The sequence below is a fragment of the Aquila chrysaetos genome, chromosome 12 (assembly GCF_900496995.4).
Source record: "Aquila chrysaetos chrysaetos chromosome 12, bAquChr1.4, whole genome shotgun sequence".
Taxonomy (NCBI): domain Eukaryota; kingdom Metazoa; phylum Chordata; class Aves; order Accipitriformes; family Accipitridae; genus Aquila; species Aquila chrysaetos.
The window spans coordinates 37,110,168-37,127,608 of record NC_044015.1 but is presented as its reverse complement, the minus strand read 5'-3'; the positions used below and the strand labels follow the sequence as shown (position 1 = coordinate 37,127,608).

Here is a 17,441-nt window from a genome sequence, read left to right as displayed (position 1 = left end):
AACCCCCTCCGGATTTCCAGCCCAAACGTGCTCCCAGCTGGTTTCTCCTGCTTCCCTCTGCACCCCCAGCTCCCCAAATCACCCGGCAGCTTCCTCAGCTCCTTTCCCCCCCCCCCCCACCGTATGGGGGTGTCCCCCTCCCCAGCACCCCTTTCCCAGGGACCGCGGGCAGCCCAGGAGCGGGATGCTGCTGGCTGAGACGCGCTCGCAAAGCGCAACAGCCCCAGCATCCCGCAACCGGCGCACAGAAAGACTTGGCGGCACCGACGGGCACGTCTCCATCCCTGTCCCCCTCACACCCGGGACAAAAGCTCCTTGTAGCCGTCACCCTCCCGGCCTCGGGCGACCTTTCCACCATCAGCGGGGCTCTGTGCACAGGGTGCTTCGTGCTCGCCCGGCTCCCGAGCGTGATGGGGAGCGGTTGTACTCTCCCCGCCGGGGCTGGGGCTCATCGCCCCTTTCCCGTGGCACGGCCGGTCCCTGACCGCAGCCGGGTGTGACGGGGACACCCAGCACGGAGTGGAGCTCGGGGAGGCACCGGCTCATTTGTCGCCAGGATAAGCAAGGTGATGCAAAATGTGCGGGAGCTGCAGAGAGAGCTAACGGAAAGGGGCCGGGAGGAGAAAGGAGAGGTGTAACCAGGGGCTGGGGCTATTCTGGCCTTGCAAATTAATTGTAATAAGAAATCTGTCTTCATCTGATCTTCTCCACCATGCAAGCAAAGCTCCCCAGGAATGGATCAAGGGACATCTCTGTGGCCCAGAGGGCTTCCCTGCCATGACTCATGCTGCTGCTCTGTGTGGCCGTGGCATGGACCAGAGTGGCACCCACAGCGGTTCTCCTTCAGCAAGCACGTCCGTCCTCATCCCTGCGGGTTCAGACCCCAGCAGCACGGGCGGTCGCATGGGGACAGCCGGGAGAGGAGAAGATCCCGGTGAGCGGGTGCAAAGTCCCCTGGCTGGGCGCTGCCCTGCCTGGGGATGGAGCCCAGCAGGGCAGGGGGACGGTGCAAGCCCACAGCCTGGAGAGAGGGACTGCCTGGGTCATTTTGTGAAATAAACCCTTTTTCTCATGTAAAAGCCGCTCAGATGAGTTGCAAATAACAGGATAACAGGAATCCATCACCAGCGCTCCTTCCCTCCACCATGCCCATAGTCCTCACGCATTGGGGCTCAGTTTCCCTCCTTAGCATTTTCCCGGTGCTTCCCGAGCAGGCGGGGAGAGCAGTGGACGTAGGCAGCGCTCCCGTTACTCATCCGATTATTTATTTAGAGCCTGATGATTCGATTGCGCCGGGCTGAATGCAGCCACCCCATTTCCTGGCTTTGCTTATGGACGTGGAGCGGCGTCTCTCCGGAGCAGACAAAGGCTTTGTTGTTGTGCGGGAGGGAGAGCCTCCGTTATCTCTCTGCAGAAAGTCTGCATGCGAATCTGGTTGGTGAAAATCGTAGATCATAGAAAACAGGACAGGAAGAGCCCCCAGGAGATCGGTTGGTTTATTCATCTCCCTCCCTTGGGGAATCGCTCTGACCAGAGAGAAGCTGGGCTAAAATATCCTAAAAATCTCAGCCATGCTCTCCGTGTTTTCTCTATTTACCGGGAAGGTTTTCCTAATGTGTCACCCTGGTGGGATGTGCTGATGGGGGATGCGCTGATGGGCGCTGTGCTTTTGTGCTGCTGCATTGGACAAGTGCAACGATGGTGGAAGTGCCCCAAAATGGGCACTGCTGCTGGCACGGGACCCTGCTCCCCCTGCCCAGAGGCACAGGGCCAGCCCTGGGGTGCTGGGCAGGACTGGGCATCCCACTGATGCTTCCAGCAGGCACATGGTGTCATGATCCACAACAGGAGGCTCTGGTAGCCTCGGAAAATCCCACTGCACCCGAGGCGACCCCATTCAGGTGCAGCGAGGAGCCTGAGGGCAGGAGAGCTCTGCTGAGGATGGAAACTCAACACAGCTGAACCCAGCCCTGCAGCTGAACCCCGTCTTGCTCAAAGTGTCTCTGATGCCCCCAAAGCCACGGGCAGGCAGGCAGGGCACCGTGGGGCTGGGAAGAAGCGTGGCGCAGGCAGGGTGCCAGTTTGCCTGTACTGGCATCGCTGGTCTCCAGTCCTCTGGAGCTACCTGGTGCGAGGGAGGCAAGAGGTCAAGCAGCGTCGCAGCTGGGTGAGCTCCGGGGATCGATCGGGGCTGGGTGACCCCTCGGTGGCCGTGCTGGGTGACCCCTCGGTGGCCGTGCTGGAGCCCTCCAGGGACGCTGGTCTGTCCCTGCAGCGCAGGGTAGAGCTCGGGGGCTCTCCGGGTTGCTCGTGCACGGCTGCCTGGCTGCACACACCGTCGGGCTGCTGGCGTGGGGAGAGGGACAGGACCCCTCTGGCTGCGGCGCTGTAATTAAGAAGCGGGTGCTTGGCTGGTCACACGAGCTCAGCACACCAGGTCTGGCCCTGCTCCTGCAGGCAGATGGCTGCCACCGGTCAGGGGCTGCAAACCCAGCCCTGGGGGTCACGGTGCAGGAGCTGGCCGTTTGAGGGGCTTCTCCTTTCCAAAGCAACGCTTTGGCTGTGACAGGTAGCTCGGCTCCCTCTCCTTCCAGGAATGCTTTATAAACCCCAGGTTTCCATGCTTGGAAAAAAACAAAAGATGTCCGGATGCTTTCTTAAGCAGAAGCGTCGCATGCTCTGCTCGCTTGAGATTTATGTGGCCTGAGGGGCGCAGTGAGGTTCTGCTGACTCATGTATTTCTCTGAAAATGAAAATAAAACAGCCAGTGTGTTACTTTGGTGGCTGCAGAAAGAAAGACAAAAGCTTCCTGAGCACCAGCCGGGTGCTCACCCTGTACCAGGCAACTACCCTTTGGTGGTTTATTCTATGTAATACTCGGTAAAGCTTTCTGCGGTGACACCGGTGGTGCCCGGGGTGGGAAGGGGAGCCGGGACCGGGGTCGGCCCCGCTGCCGTGGGGTGCGTGCTCTCGCTGTGGGTGCCGGCGGTCCCCGAGCTCACGCTGGCTGGGGCACTCCACTCGCTCCAGAAGCCGTTCCCCTCTGCGCTCTTGCAACGAACCATCAGGACGTAGGCAGTGTCCGGCCTCACGTCGTAGATGTGGTAGCTGGTCTGCTCCCCCACGTCAGGCTCGTGCTGAGAAAGAGCAGGGGAAATGTATTTAAACGACTCCCACAGCTCTCCTCTGGTGGTTTCTTCCCTCTCCCCCTATTCCTCTGCTCAGAGGGTTATTTGTGTATTTTCAGGTTTTATACTCGAGTCCCATGGTCTAGGACCAGGATGCAGAGAACTGGCACGCTTGTGACGCCCAGGGAGCCAGTGCTGGAGCTGAACCCCATGTCTCTGAGCAGCGCTGGCGGTGTGCAGCATTGCACCCCCTCCATGGGCACAAAACCTGCCGCTTCGGTGAATAGTTTGGGGGTCTTTTCCTCCTTCCTACACGTACCCCGTGGCTGGGAGCATGCCCTGTGTCCTCCATCCTCCCCGAAATCCCCCAGCTCCAAAAGCAGTGGTGTGAAGACCTGGGAAGCGGCTGATCGTGGTACCTGCCAGCGGAGAACTACTTGCAAGTTCCTTGCTCCCCGTGCAGGACACGTGCGAGGCGGCTCCGGACACCGAGGTTAGTACCACCGGCAGCCCCGGCGTGAGCGTGCCCCTCGGCAGTGTTTCCCAGCCAGCCCGAATCCCGTGCCGGAGCGCGGCTGGGGACCACCTAGCCGGGAAGTCCCGCTCCCATCCTGCTTTGGCTCTTTGCCTTATTTTTCCCTTTCCCCGGGAATGAGGCAGGCTGGGCTCCCCTAATCCATTCTCCTGGCTCAAACCTGCATCTTCTCCTCAAATGGGCCTTTATGGTTAATTTAATACCGACTGGCCCCGGAGCGATGGCAAGGGCAGTTTGTGGGCTTGCACCAGGCGCAGCTTTGCTGCTCCTCAGAGTAGTTTTCTCAGGGGTTTGATGTTTAAGGCCAGAAGACCGCCGGCCACTTTTGCCACCGAGCCGGTCGCAGCTCCCCAGGACCTTGGCACGGATGGGTCGGTGGATGTTGCACCGAGAGGGGTTACGCGCAGGGAAGGACAGAGGACTCACCACCCACACGCTGCTGCCCACCTCCCGGTACCGCAGCTGGAACAGCAGTGGGAAGTAGGAGGGAGCGATGCCCGGCGGGTACTGCCAGTCCACCGACAGGTAGGTGCCCCCGCCGCTGGCCGTCACGCTCCGGGGGGGGTCCGTCTTGGCTGCTCCGTTTGGGAGAACAAAACCCCAGGGTCGGCATCAGGTGCGGGCAGCAAGGAGCTGCTCGGCAGCTTCCCCCAAGCCGCCGGTGATGGATGGAGGACAGGGGTTTGTGTCGGGGAGGGAGACCCCCCCCCACCCAGCCCACGCCGTTAGGTGCCACCGGTTTCACACGCCTGTTCCCCCTCTTCCCTCCCAGCACAGTGAGGGACTCACCGATGTCCCCCGTGTTCACCACCAGCCTCTCGGACACCCAGCCCTCCGCCTCCACCCAGATCTCGTACGTCAGGTAGAGGCAGAAGTTTTCCCGGCTGAAGTAGCAGGAGTTGGGGCCGGCGGTGACGTAGTCTTTGCACTCTTCCACTTCTGGGGCTCCCCTGCGCCCCAAGGAGGCGGTGAGGATGCCGGCAGCCCCCTCCCTCAGCATGCCCTGGGGCCGGTTGGTGCCCCCGACCTCCCAAAACCACAGCGGGTACAAGGCGGGCGGCCCCATGGAGGTGGTGCCGCTCTGCTCCCCAGCACGAAGCCACCCCCGCAGCCTCTCCTTCTATTTGTGGGTGGAAAAAAGAACTCGGCAAATGCCTCCCCGAGCCCTGTTACAGGGAGGGGGTGAGCCATGGCATTTCGGTACCCCCTGACGCGCGGGTGAGAAGGGAAAACGCCCCGCGCCGTGGGTTGAGCCACGCCGTCCCTCCCCTCGGCTGCTCCCGCTCACAGCGGCCGGTGTTTCACGGTCAGGATAAGGTTTCCAGGACTTACCTCATCCTGTACCAGAGGCGGAGGGATGTGTTGGCCGGGGCTCCGTCCCGCAGGAGCCAGCGGCACCACATATGCTTGGGGTAGAGCAGGATGCAGCTCACAGCCGGGTAGCCGGGCAGCCCTGCGGGGACAGAGGGGACAGGGAAGGGGGAACCATCCGCCCCCTCCATAGCACCGCGTTATGGTGCCTGAGCGCGGGGTGGGTGACAGCCCTTGCCGGGTCCCAGTCCCGCACCCTGGAGACAAGGCGGGTGTCTGCCTAAATGGAGATGGGTCTGCGATGGAGCACGTTCCCTCGTCTCCCCGCGTCTTTCGCCGTCCTGCGCCGGTCAGGGCAAGGAGCCCCGCCAGACTGGGATGCAGCAAGGTGCTTATTGGTCCCAGTTGCCCAGGCTACCTGGTCATCCTCTGCACCCAGTGGGAGAAGGCAGGCATAACTGGTTTGGAGCTGGTTGGCATATTGGTGTGAGCAGCAGGGTTGGCCACCAGCAGCCTGGGAAATGGTCTCTCTCTTTCCCCTGTCCCTGTGATGAGGACCATAACATCTGCAAAAGGGGCAGATGGGGACAGAAACCGCGTCAGCTGTCTCCGTGAAACCTGCCGCGGGGGTGCAAAAGCCTCTGGGCTGCAGAACTGGGACTTGTTTTGGCTCCTGAAAGGGGCTTATTTGTTTCTAGGTCTGGAGGAAGCATCAATGTGTTCCTACACCGGAGCATATAAAAGCCAAAGCACAAGTAGGATTCCAAGTACTTTTCTGCTCTGGCTGAGCCCACGGTTTGGGCAGGTCGCTTTTGCTTGCGTCCGAGTATGTAAAATGGTAAAGTAGCTTTGGAGAGCTGGGACAGGGGAGCAGTGGAAAGCCCTGAAGTTATTTTCTTAAGCCATGTGGCTTTCAGACCTTGCTCCTGGGATTCTTTCCTTCCCCATCAGTGACTCGCACTCAGCCTTTGACCATCCAGTCTCCTACAGGATCCCTGCATGGACTGAAGTGCCGTGATGCAGACCAGCGATAAGGGAAACAGGACCCTCCAACCCCTTTGGCCTCGGCCGCAAGCAAAGACCCCCTCCCCGGCAAACCAAAGCCCCGCTCCGCAGGGAAGCGGCTAACCCTGCCTCTTCGGGTGGGCAATGCCAGCCTGCCGCGGGGACATCTCTACCTTGGGGATCCGGGTACCCGCTGGAGACCCCAGCCGTGGCGGCACAGATGAGGAGGCAGTAGTCAAGCAACCCTGCCATCTGGGAAAACATAATGGATCAAGCATATGGACGATTAAAAATGCAATGACGGCATTTACCGGGAGTTATTTTCCCAGCTTATTTTGAACAGCGATCGCTTCCATTTCCCGGCCATCGTGGCCCCAGGGACAGCGAGGTCCTCCTCCCCGCTCGTGGGGGTTTTGGCGTGCGGAGGCTGAACGGGGAACTTGCTCCGTGATGGACGGGAGAATTTACAGCTGGATTTTGAGCTTACGACCATGCCTCTGCAGCAGATTCACGGGGTGTGGATTTGACCCTGCCTCCCCTCTCCGGCTGGCTCTGCCCGTTGCAGCCCTCCTCCTCCTCCTCCATCCATCCAGGACAGGAGTGGGGTGTTTGCAATGTGAAAATTTCAGCTTAGGCAAAATATTGGCCACAGCAGAAATGGTTTTGGCTTCTGGGCTTTTTTTGCCATTGGGGCTAGCTGTGCTAGAGGAACAGCGTTTGTCCGTTATAGGAGCACCCTTTATAGGGAGATAACTGCTTGCTATGTAATAATATATAATTAGCAAGGATTATCCCATAATCTAGTCTAATTGACAGAGACTGTGAACGCTGTTCAGTGGACTGCCAGCAGAAGAATTGGAGCATCATTAATTGCAGTGTAACCCTGGCACTGACTTCCCTTTTTTTGCATCCTGTGGCACGTCAGAGTCCCTTCGTGCCTCAGTTTCCCCTCCTGTGTGATGCCAGTTCATCCACCTGAACGGAGGGATTTATCCTGCAATATCAGCACTTGTGCAGAGGGGTATTTAAACAAATGTAGGAGGGCTCTCCAGCCCTTGTGGTATCCTCCACAACACGATCTCTGCTATGGGAGGCCTCACTCCTTAGCATTCAAAACACTTAAAATGTGCCACAGCCATTTAAAGCAGCAAGGGAGATTCAGTGCTCCTGGTGCTGTGCGCTGCATGGAGGAGCAAGGGTTTGTCGCCTGCAGCCAGACATGCTGGGGAACTCCCCAACGTTTCCCTCCCTCTACCTCTTCTTTTCTGCTTTCTTCCATCCTTCTTCTGCTCCAGCCCCCAATTTCTGCTCTGTGTTATGCTCCTGCCCCGTGGTGTGCTAACATACCCTGGGAGGAAAGGAGGAAAGTTCCTGGAGTCTCCTTCAAATGATCAGAGCTCCAAAAGACATCTGTGGCTGCTCCTTGCCTTAATGTCTCTTAATCCAGGGCCAGCCTAGCAAACCCTTCACATTACAGTGATGCCAGGGAAGCAAATGAGATCTAAAAGTTTGGGTTCTTTGTGGAGAAACCTTTGAAGAGCCTCTTAAAAGATGAAAAATGGTGAGCTGCTGCGCACTCTCTTTTTTGAAGGACGGGGAGGGTCTTGTCTACTCCCGTCTTCTTTCGCCCAAGTAATTTGCAGCAGGGCAAAGCTCTCCTGAGCTCTGCCTGCTGACGGGGAATGGGGCAAGCTGTCGCCTGGTGCCTTCCCAAACTTGCTCTTCAGAAGCCAGCTCTGGCAGGGGTGAATTCTGCTTCCATTCATCCATCCTGGTGCTGCCCCGAGCCCACCCCGTATTCCCTAAGCACCAGCAGCACGGGCAGGGGAGAAGAGCAGACGTCACTCACCTCCAGAAAGCGCTTCCCTCCTCTCTTTGCTGGCTGCAGCAGGTCGCTATAGGTCTGTTGGCTTTATCTACTCTTTTGCTGAAAGAAATCTGTGGGCTGGGCTTAATCTGGTAAGAAAAGGGAAAAAAGAAGAACCTTTTCTCCAGATTGGGTGCCTCCTTCATTTAATGTTTCCCCTGTAAAAAGGGAACCAGCTATTTCAAAGGCACCATGCCAGAGAAACCTCGCACAAGGGAGCCACCGCTCAGCCCTTTCATCCTCCATTTTAATCTAAAAGGGTTTCCCCACGGTGAAGACAGGAGCTTGTGGAGAGTCCCTGCCTTCATAACGTGTCTTACCGGTACCCTGTGGCTGGTCTGCACCGCGCTGCGGCTACCAAGGAAAATCGGAGGAGAAAGAGCAGAATTTAGGAGAAATGTATGCCTGGGCCAGTGAGGCCAAACTTTAGGATGTGTTAGGGAGCCCTTCTTCCCCCAGCCCAACGAGTAGCCCATGTGGCAGGGGAACCCAAGCCGGTGAGGGTCCTGCAGGACCCCCTGTGAGTGGGTTTGCCGCAAGCAAACTATAGCAGATCAGATGTTTCAGAGCCAGGCCAGCCTTGGGTTCAGGTGCCTGTGCCCTTCCAGACCTTCTGTTTCAAGGGATTTCCAGAGGTCACACGAGCTACAGCTGGTGCAGAACGGCTCCCAGCGCTGGGAACCGGCCATCCCTGGCCTCCTGATTTATCCACGAGCCGCACGGCTCCAGTCTCCCCACCGGCTGCATCGCCCAGGGGAGGGAAGGAAGAACTGAGGAGCAGCAAACTGGTTCAGTAGGTAACCTAAATCATAAATAACTGCAGTTGTGCAGGTGAGATATTGCTCAAAGGCAGGGGGGGAATCTTTATAGAGTAAAAACTTGATTACTGTCAGGTATTAAGTATCCTGTTGTCACATTCAGCATAACCCTTTGGGAAAAATGAAGCACTTTTTGGCCTATTGCTTTTTCATCTCTGTTTTTGTCTTCCTTCCCCACCTTCTTTTCTGTTTTTTTCCTTAAAGCATTTCCTTGTTCTCTGCATTCCTCCCATCCTGTGGGTCTTGAGTCCAACCCTCGGGAATCTTTTCCAGTTCCTCCAGACAGTCAGTTTTATGCAAAGCTGAGTCTGTGAATGGCTTTAACATCAAGTTGCAGGAGCTGGACCCAGAGCTATACGCTTAGGTCCCTTCAAAAACAAGTGGGGCAAAAACATATGAGGAAATTTAAAGGAGAGGTTTCTCCTCATACGCAGTAACTCTGCATCCCTGAAGTTAATTTCCAGATGAAAAATACTTGGCATGTATTGAGAATGAAGTAAGAAAAATCTCTGCAATGCATGCCCTAAAGAGCTGAAAGTATCCAAAATAGATTTAAAAAAAAAAAAAAAAAAAAAAAAAAATCTCTCTTCCCTGAAGGCTCCTCAGAAAAGGAAGGTGTCAGGGACCAGGAGAAGGCATGGAAAAAAGTCACCTGGAAGAGATGGGCCTGGCAGAGCTTTGCTTAAACCCTGAAACAGTCTGACGGTGTAGGACAGACTGAGCTTGTAGTTTGTGTGGAGCAGAAGAGCTCACATCCATCTCTAAGTTGTTCCACGCTACCTGCGGACTTGGGGAGGCGCTGGCTGTCCCACGCTAACCGCAGGTGATGTTTGGACAGCCTGTAAGGTTACAGCAAACAGACCTCGGACAGGCCTGCTGACAGCGGCTGGTATCTCTTTTGGCTTGCACCACTTCAAAAGGGATGCACAAAGGAAGAGATGCGGTCAGGTTGTAGTTTTGCTTTTTTTTCTAAATATACCTTGAGGACAAGGCTGGCATTCCCCACCATCTTCCCTTTCCTCCGCACATTACAAAGAACACAGGGGTACTCTGGACCATGGCAGGTCCTTGTTTATATCTATGTTGGTGTTGCTTTTAAATTTTACAGTGCTGTGTCATGAATGGCATCCCTTCCACAGGACTGTTTACTAATAAGAGAGGAAAGAATCATCCACATCACTTTCCCTTCTCTCAGTTGGTTCCCAGGGCTAAACTGTAAAAACAAAAGTGGATCTCGCCAAGTTGCTGTTTTGAGAGTAGACCAGCCATCGCTACAGAGCGGTTCACTTTCAGACAGCAGTTGTCCTCAGTCGTTAGCCGCACTGTGCATCACAAACAATTTTGGTGACTCCTAGACCTGTCTTGCAAACCAATGCACAGCATGGTGTAAACTGGCTGTGCGTTCAGGTAAGCCAAAGTTCTCTGTATCTGACCTGTGTAGAAAACTTGTCTGGCTTGGCTTTCATTAGAACAAAGTAAGTTCCTCATTTTCAGGATTTTTGCTTCTCACACATTACCTAAATAGAGAAAACACAGCCCAGCAGCAGAAAGCTGAAAAGAAATACTGCTGGTCTCGGCGTTGGAATTCTGGAAACAAAAGCTAGGTTGTTCTTTCATCCTCAGCCCTTTCCATGACAGTCCAAGATACATGGATTCAATTAACAGCTGTGCAGTTTGAAGTTATTTAAGTGGGAAATGGAGCTGATGACTTGTAAGAAATAAATAGGTGGTTTTCACATCTCTTGCTACAGCTTGGTCAACGAGTGTTAAGTCTTCATTGACATATTATCCAGATAGTCACCACCCATCTATCTGCCAGTTTCTGTCTCATCCTGTCTTCGACGCACCTAACCTTAACTTTCTGCAAATGAAATGTCTGTATGCCAAAGCATTTGTTTTCAGAAAAGTCAGCTGTTTGAAGATACCTTCACAATGCGTACGGGAGAAAAACCAGTCTCGCACTGGCCCAAGCAAACAAGACATGGTTTAGATGTTTTTAAGAGAAGCTGCAATTAGCTATTTAAATTTATGGAGTTCAACACCTCAGGTAAATTTCGGGTGTTTCTTTAGCTTCTAGTGTCCACAGAAGAAAAAAGTATTTAGCAGGTCCATATAATTACAGTCAGTCATGTTTTAGGATGAAGATCTGAATAAAGACTAATTCATAGTTTTCCCACTGCATTATTTGCCCTTAAGTGACTCTTCTGAAATAAGAGTGCTGACCACAACTGGTCAAAAGACACTTCCTTATGGTGTATTAAGACTTCAATTCCCATGACTGTGAATAAGCAGGTTTCACTCACTTGGTTCTGTCTACCCTGATAACTCAGAAAAAAAAAGGTTTGTGACCAGTCCCTTGTGTACGTACAAACACACAGACACACAGAGAAGAGAGCACTTTATTACCTATCAGTAGAGAAACACTGTGCCTGTCACAGCTTATGGAGAACAGGATGACTTGTGGCACTAAAGAAATCAGAGGAAATATGAGCGGCAAGATTTCCAGTTTTTAATAACTAGAAGGAATTAAAACAATAGTTTGTTGCTTAAATTTGTTTAGGCAATCATTCTGAACCATGTTCCTTTTGGAGGAAAAAAGCCTTTAAAAGGAATGTTTTCCTTATAACCTAATTTTATTTTGAAAATCCATTTCAAGTTTTTTTTTCATGTTACAGTAAGAACTAGCACCAGATTTAAATCATGAGTGAGGTATAGAAGTCTGAGCGAGCTGCTCATTAAACAGCAGAGGCCTTAGATAGCACCTATACTCCAGGGCATTTTGATTTTCACCCCAGGGCTTTAGAAAATGCCCACAATCGCAGGATGACTGACCCTATGGAATAATGGATAGCAAGTTCCTGAAACCCAGTTTGCATCCAACTCTGGAATGCAGCAACGGGACATCACCTGGCTTGGCAAACCAGCTAGCTCTTGCCACAGGCGGGGCCTAGCTACAGCAGATGTAGCTGATTTAGGGTTAACTAGAGTTTGCAGTTATCCACTAGGAATCTCCTCCCATGGACCAATTACCCTGAATTCCCAGTATTCCCCACCAGCACAGCACAGAGCTGCTCCTTTATGTTATCCAGCTGATTACACCTGAAGATCCACATCAGGGATGGAACTAAACTGAGGTATGACAAATGGGCCGAAGTGAGAAACAGGTGAGTCAGCAAGGATGGTTTTGTAGCAGGAAAATATACAGCAGAGCAGAAGAAACTTTTCTTGCAACAAGCCCACACGGATTTCTACCAAGTCAGATTTACAGCACCACTTTCATCATTAGTAGTTCTTGTCTTCAGCAGCCCTGTTCACAGAACGGTGCCAAGTGAGTCACACTGTCAGCACTTCTGCACTCCCCTCACGACAGAAAGGGCTCCCAGTTCCACAGAGATGTAGGCACATGAAGTTCTCACCCAGGATCAAGAACGACACCTTACTTTTTATGGCTCTGTACAAACGCAGGGACAGTGAGTATGCCAGTCTTGACTTCTGCTTGGATTTCAGGTTTGTGCTTTAATGAGAAGACAAGAGCTCGCACCGTTCTGCGATATGGTGCGCTAATGAGACGGGAAGAGAGATGAAAAGCTTCTCGCTCAATATTTTCAGCCAGTGGGTGATCAATCTGAAAACAGCAAAGTATAAAATTAGATCTTTACATTTAATAAGGAGACCAACTGATTGAAATTGGAGTTTGGTGCTTTTCAGTGTTTCTTCATTAATCAGTTTAGATTCAAGGAAATCTACTTCCCATCACAAGTGTAACAGGAAGAGCAATTTAATTCCACCCTAGCAATTAAGGAACAAGGCAACATGGTCAGTAGCAGGGAACATATCCACATCTCCAGCTGGGTGGCAGTACTTTGCCATCACAACAGGAAACTAATCTGCAACTAGCTTTGGGTATCAAGCTCAACTGCAATTATAAGCTACACTGTACTGTCTCCATAAAGCTCACTTTTGATCTTGCTGATAGAAGGTACCTTGGATACTATTTTAAACTTGATTCCAACAGCAACTCTAAGACATGCCAAACACTTGGCAACTCTGCCTGGTGCTATAAAGGGAAATGTGGGCTCTCTGTGTGTAGAAGGAGGTGTAATTAAGAATGCAGAAAGGGATTTGCTAAATGTTAATTATGTAGTTATTGCTTCAACATGTGCCAAAACCTGTAATTTAGCACAGCTTAGAAAAAAATCCCCCACCCATCATGAAATGGTTTTAATTTCACTTCTGCCTTTTGTAATGGGGAATCTCCCACGCTTTGAATACAGGAGATTCCAGCATGCCAAGTGGTATTCCTCCAAGTCCTTTGCCCACTCTATTTTTGCTACCCATCACTAAATTGCCCCTCTGCTGGGCAGCACTAGAAGCCCCTCGGATCCATTCAGCCCCACCTTCCCTTCTCCTTTTTGTCAGCCTCTCGGGTGTCCCTGCTCCCCATTTGCTGGACCTCTGTGGCTCCCCTGGCTACGTACGGTGTTCATCTGCTGCTGTAAGCTCCACTTGCACATCTGGTGGTAGCAGCAAGCTAGCAGGGTATTTTTCCTTGCTGTGCTTTCAGGCGAGTCCTGTTCACAGGCAATTCTGCTTTACCCAATACCACTCATTTTAGGGTGGTACCATAGCCTTTATGTCCCACAGGTTCAGACTTTACTACCAGTCTTCTCACCATGCATAGATGTGCCTTCCAAGAACTAAGCTTGACCCAGCAGCCTGACAAAGGTGAGCTCCCGCCTTTCTGAGGCATTCCCACAGCAAACCATCCTTTTGTGCTGCCTCAGTAAGTTGGAGAGGTTGTTCTCATAGCTAGCAAACACGTAGCTTTGAAACTCTTGAGTGCTTATCACTTGACTTGCCATTTAAAGGATAATTAATGAATAAATTAAAAAGGATAATTATTATGGCATTTCATAGACCAAGCAAACTAGTCATTAAGCCTTACAGCAAAGCCCCGTTCATTTAGTTAAAGATACCTGAGGGATCTGGTATTTATCACCACTTTATATACTGTCAACCTTGCCTGTCTGTTTTTGCAATAGATTTAAATTTACAAATGTTTAATTACTTAAATATGAAACACCCAAAAGGTCCCAGTGTTGCTTTCACAGCTGTTAAGTAGTAGGAAAAACTATGTTCTATTAACTTCCTCTTTCTCAGCCCAACTGCAGTAGCTACACAACTATTCTGTTGACTGGTTATGTAAATGAGAGAAAATACACCTCACAATTAGCATGTTTACTTGGTTAACAACAACAAAATTACCTTCCTTGAAAACAAAGTTACTTATAAATAGGGAAATGCAGCAAATAGCTGAAAATAGGAACAGATCAGCTGGTCTTGTCCCCACTCTGCAGGCAGGACCAGCTTTACAGTAGCTATGGCTGAAAAAGGCTTGTTTAATTTGTTCCTGCAAGGAATAACTCTTTGAGCCAAAGACAAACGGATCTGAACGTTACCTCTAGATCCAGGGCTTCACAAAGCAGCTTCCGTGCATTCTTTCTGAAAGCCTCGGTCTTGGGATCGCTTCTGACCTCTATTGAGGGCTTGTTTGAATGGTCTTTGATGAAAGTTCGCCACTCCGTGTAAATATCTTTGGCGAGGCTGGCCACATCGTGATCTGAATGTTTGCGCATCTTATTCACTGTGTGACCTGGAAAACAATAACAGCTCCTTCACGTTTGGTAGGTGGACAAAATATAATGGACACCAGTCAAATCATATCGGTGCTAAAGCAGCCACGCACCTTTTTAATTCAGGCAGTGTCAGCAAAACAACCAGAGCATTGACACAAAGACAAATATAAAATTATTAGGAATTAAGACTGAAATTCTCACTCCTTGACTTCTGCAGCAACTGTTGCCCAAGCAATTAGCAAGGAATTGACCTATACATGTGAAAATTACCTTTCCAAGTCACCGAGGTGTGGAGCAACACTTACGTAATATAGGGCTACGTCCATTTTCTACACAGATATTAGATCTGGTGAAAGCTTGTAAGACTTGCCTACAAAGAATGCTGTTTTTAAACTGAAAACCCCTTTAAGGAAACAGTTGTTGCTGGTGATGGCTATAGCATTTTAACACACAAACATCACGGTGACCCCTGGCAGAATCTTTCCAATCGACAGGGCCTGCCAGTGCAAAAGAGGCTTTCCTCTAAAAGGAGACAAAAGGGACCTTCTTCCAGCAGCGTATTTCTCTCTGACCAGTAGCGCTGTTGGCCAGGAGATGTCACTGTTAGGCTTCCGTGCCTCTTCCAGCCCAGCCGCGTTCAGGCAGGCAGTGGGAAAAATCTTGGGAAAAGCCTGAATAAGCTGAACACGGCAAATAAAATGACAGTTCAGAAGTATGGGGAAAGGGGCTGATCGCATCTCCTTTTCTAAGGCAAGGGGGGCTCTCCGAACAGAGATCCAGCTGCTCTAATGGCAAACAAAGGCCAGGATGCTCTCCATAGGCAGGAAAGGCAGGGAGCAACCATGTGGTCTCACATTATCCCTCCCCCAAGTCCTATGGAAAAGAGCCAGGCATCGGGCTGTGTCATTTGCATGGAGCTGCCCATCTGCTGGGGGTTTCTCAGTGTGAGGATGCAGTAAGCAGTTCTGGGCCAATCTGAGGAGAATTTCTTGCATGTTCAGAGGATTCAGCCAGGTCAAATAGATGAGCCGCATCTCGGATGGCAAGACAGCGCTCTGCTGTGCCCCTGACAGAGAGCAGGAGAAGGAATAAGACACAGAGGTGCCCAAGAAGAGTTCTTCAAAAATTTGACCACAGAAGTGGTGATAGAGTATTTGGTAATAAGCAGGCAACCTGGGAGGAATTAGAGGACAGCTGACTTTTTCAGTACAAGCCCTGAAAACCGCAGGCTGGATATCAACAATTTCTTATTGGCAGCTACACTCATTTCTTAAAAAGCTTGCAAGCTAGTCTCTTTTGTACTGACAAGCCAAGCAGACACAAGACAACCCAATATCCACAGTGTAGATCAGACAAGATGTACCTATTTTTGTTGAAAGTAACACTTCCTTGGAAGGTATTTTCTTCTTCAGCTCCTCCAAAGCTTCGATCAGATTCTCTTTTGGTTGCCCAGGAAGCTCAAGCATAGACTTCCATCGTTTTATGTCTTCCACAACCACAACTCTCTGGAAAAGAGAAAAGCCATTAGGGAAGTGGAATATTCTTATTATAAGTAAGGACACTGGCTTCATCTCAGCTAATGGGGCTGTTATCAACACATGAATTATTGATTATAGTATGAACCAGAGCACAGAATACATGATGGCCTGGAATGATGGGTACTTGCTTGAGATTGGCAGCCTACTGCAAATCAAGACTGAAGTAAATAGAAAGCAAGGCGAGATGCTTCACCTTGGTCTGCCAAACTCTAGGGCACGTAACAGCAACTGTCTGCTAGAATAGAAGTGTTTTGAATTTCAGGAGTCCGTTGTATAAATGTGTCTTAATAGAAAAAGGGATTAAGAGGGAGGCAGCTAATTATCTTTAGCAGCCTGGCAGAATCTGAATCCTGCTCAGATTTGCTTTAAATTTAAAATAATGCCAGCAGGGAGAGAAACAAAGCATTAGAGAACATGAACATAAACCCAAGTACACTGGACATTTGCAGGGTTTCTCACCCTGTTTTTGCCACAGACCTTGACAGAACAGACTGTAAACAGTGCGAGTCTCATATTTTGGGTGCGAGGCATCTTACAAAGATTCAGCAGTGGTCAGACAGCTGGGGTGCTTTACGCACCATTCTTTTGCTTTCTGCCTTACGTTAATAAGGTCTCTGGTGCAGCAAACGTTTTCCTGTTGTGCTTCTACAAACAGGTGGCAAAGAGGTGCTCAGCTCTTACGCATGTCTTGCGCAGGACCATCATGCAACCAAGTGAAGGGCTCTCCTTGCTGGGGAGAGAAGTGAGCCAGCTGGCAGTACTGAAGCTGGCGGTGTCACCTGGCTGTACTCGAGTTGTGCGCCCAGCCTGACCCTATGCCACACCAAACATGCAGGAAGGAGCATCTAGCTTAGGAAACCCCTTTCAACGCAGCAGAGCCCTCTGCACCTTTCTAACTTTGCTTCCCTGTCCTCCGTGAGGATGCCACCTCGACACTGCAAAGATTTCGGTGAAGAGCTGGAACCACCGGTGGTTTACAAAACGTTCCTCCCGCTCTCACCCCATCCTCAGCTCCGTGCAGAGGCAGGCTGGCAGCCTGGCGAAGGCCTGACACCCCTTCTTCCCTCCGAGGTGCCTCAGGGCCAGCCCGGCCCCTCCTGGGGTGCTCCCGCCACCCCTGCACGCAGCCTCTGGGGAGCGGCGTGGTCCTGCCCCAGCGCCAGGCCTCACCTCGAAGGCCCCCACCTCACCTCACCTCACCTCACCTCGAAGGGGTGAAGACCTCCCCTCAGGCCCGGGAGACCGGGGCGAGCTGTGCTGTGCTACCCTCCCCACCACCACCACCACCACCACCGCCCCCGCCAGTGCCGGTGACCTGCCTTGAGGGACTCGAGGGTGGCCTGCCGGTAGGCGCGGGGGGCCGGCCCGGCCCGGCGGGGGCTCTCCGGGCAGCGGGCCCTGCGCACCACGAACCGGTCCATCCTCCCGCCCCGCTCGCTCGCTCGCCCGGCCGCCCTCCCTCCCGGAAGCCGCTGCCCCGCCCTTCCCGCCTTGTAGTTCCCGCCGGAGGGGAGGCCCTATGGGATGGCTGGGGCCGCCCCGCGGCGCGGACTACATTTCCCGGCAGGCACCGCGCGGAGGCGGCGAGGCGGGGGTTAATCTC

General features: G+C 52.1%; 1 protein-coding gene across 4 annotated transcripts; it reads right to left on the bottom strand.

The window, feature by feature from the left end:
- Nucleotides 1-1,913: 1,913 nt before the first annotated feature.
- TCEANC2 (transcription elongation factor A N-terminal and central domain containing 2) lies at nt 1,914-17,270 on the bottom strand. 4 transcript variants are annotated; one of them, XM_041127837.1, is made up of 4 exons: nt 16,316-17,045; nt 15,664-15,805; nt 14,124-14,317; nt 1,921-3,137 (listed from the first exon to the last, which is right to left on the bottom strand). In XM_041127837.1, exons 1-4 carry the CDS (start codon nt 16,367-16,369, stop codon nt 2,862-2,864), a joined length of 666 nt encoding a protein of 221 aa, XP_040983771.1. In that variant the 5' UTR covers nt 16,370-17,045; the 3' UTR covers nt 1,921-2,861. The 4 variants fall into 4 exon arrangements, with proteins under 4 accessions (XP_029888872.1, XP_040983771.1, XP_040983769.1 ...); XM_041127835.1 differs by lacking the exon at nt 16,316-17,045 and adding an exon at nt 17,158-17,270 and having other exon boundaries at nt 1,924-3,137; XM_030033929.1 differs by lacking the exons at nt 1,921-3,137; nt 16,316-17,045 and adding exons at nt 11,046-12,289; nt 17,158-17,270.
- Between the last annotated feature and the right edge of the window lie 171 nt (nt 17,271-17,441).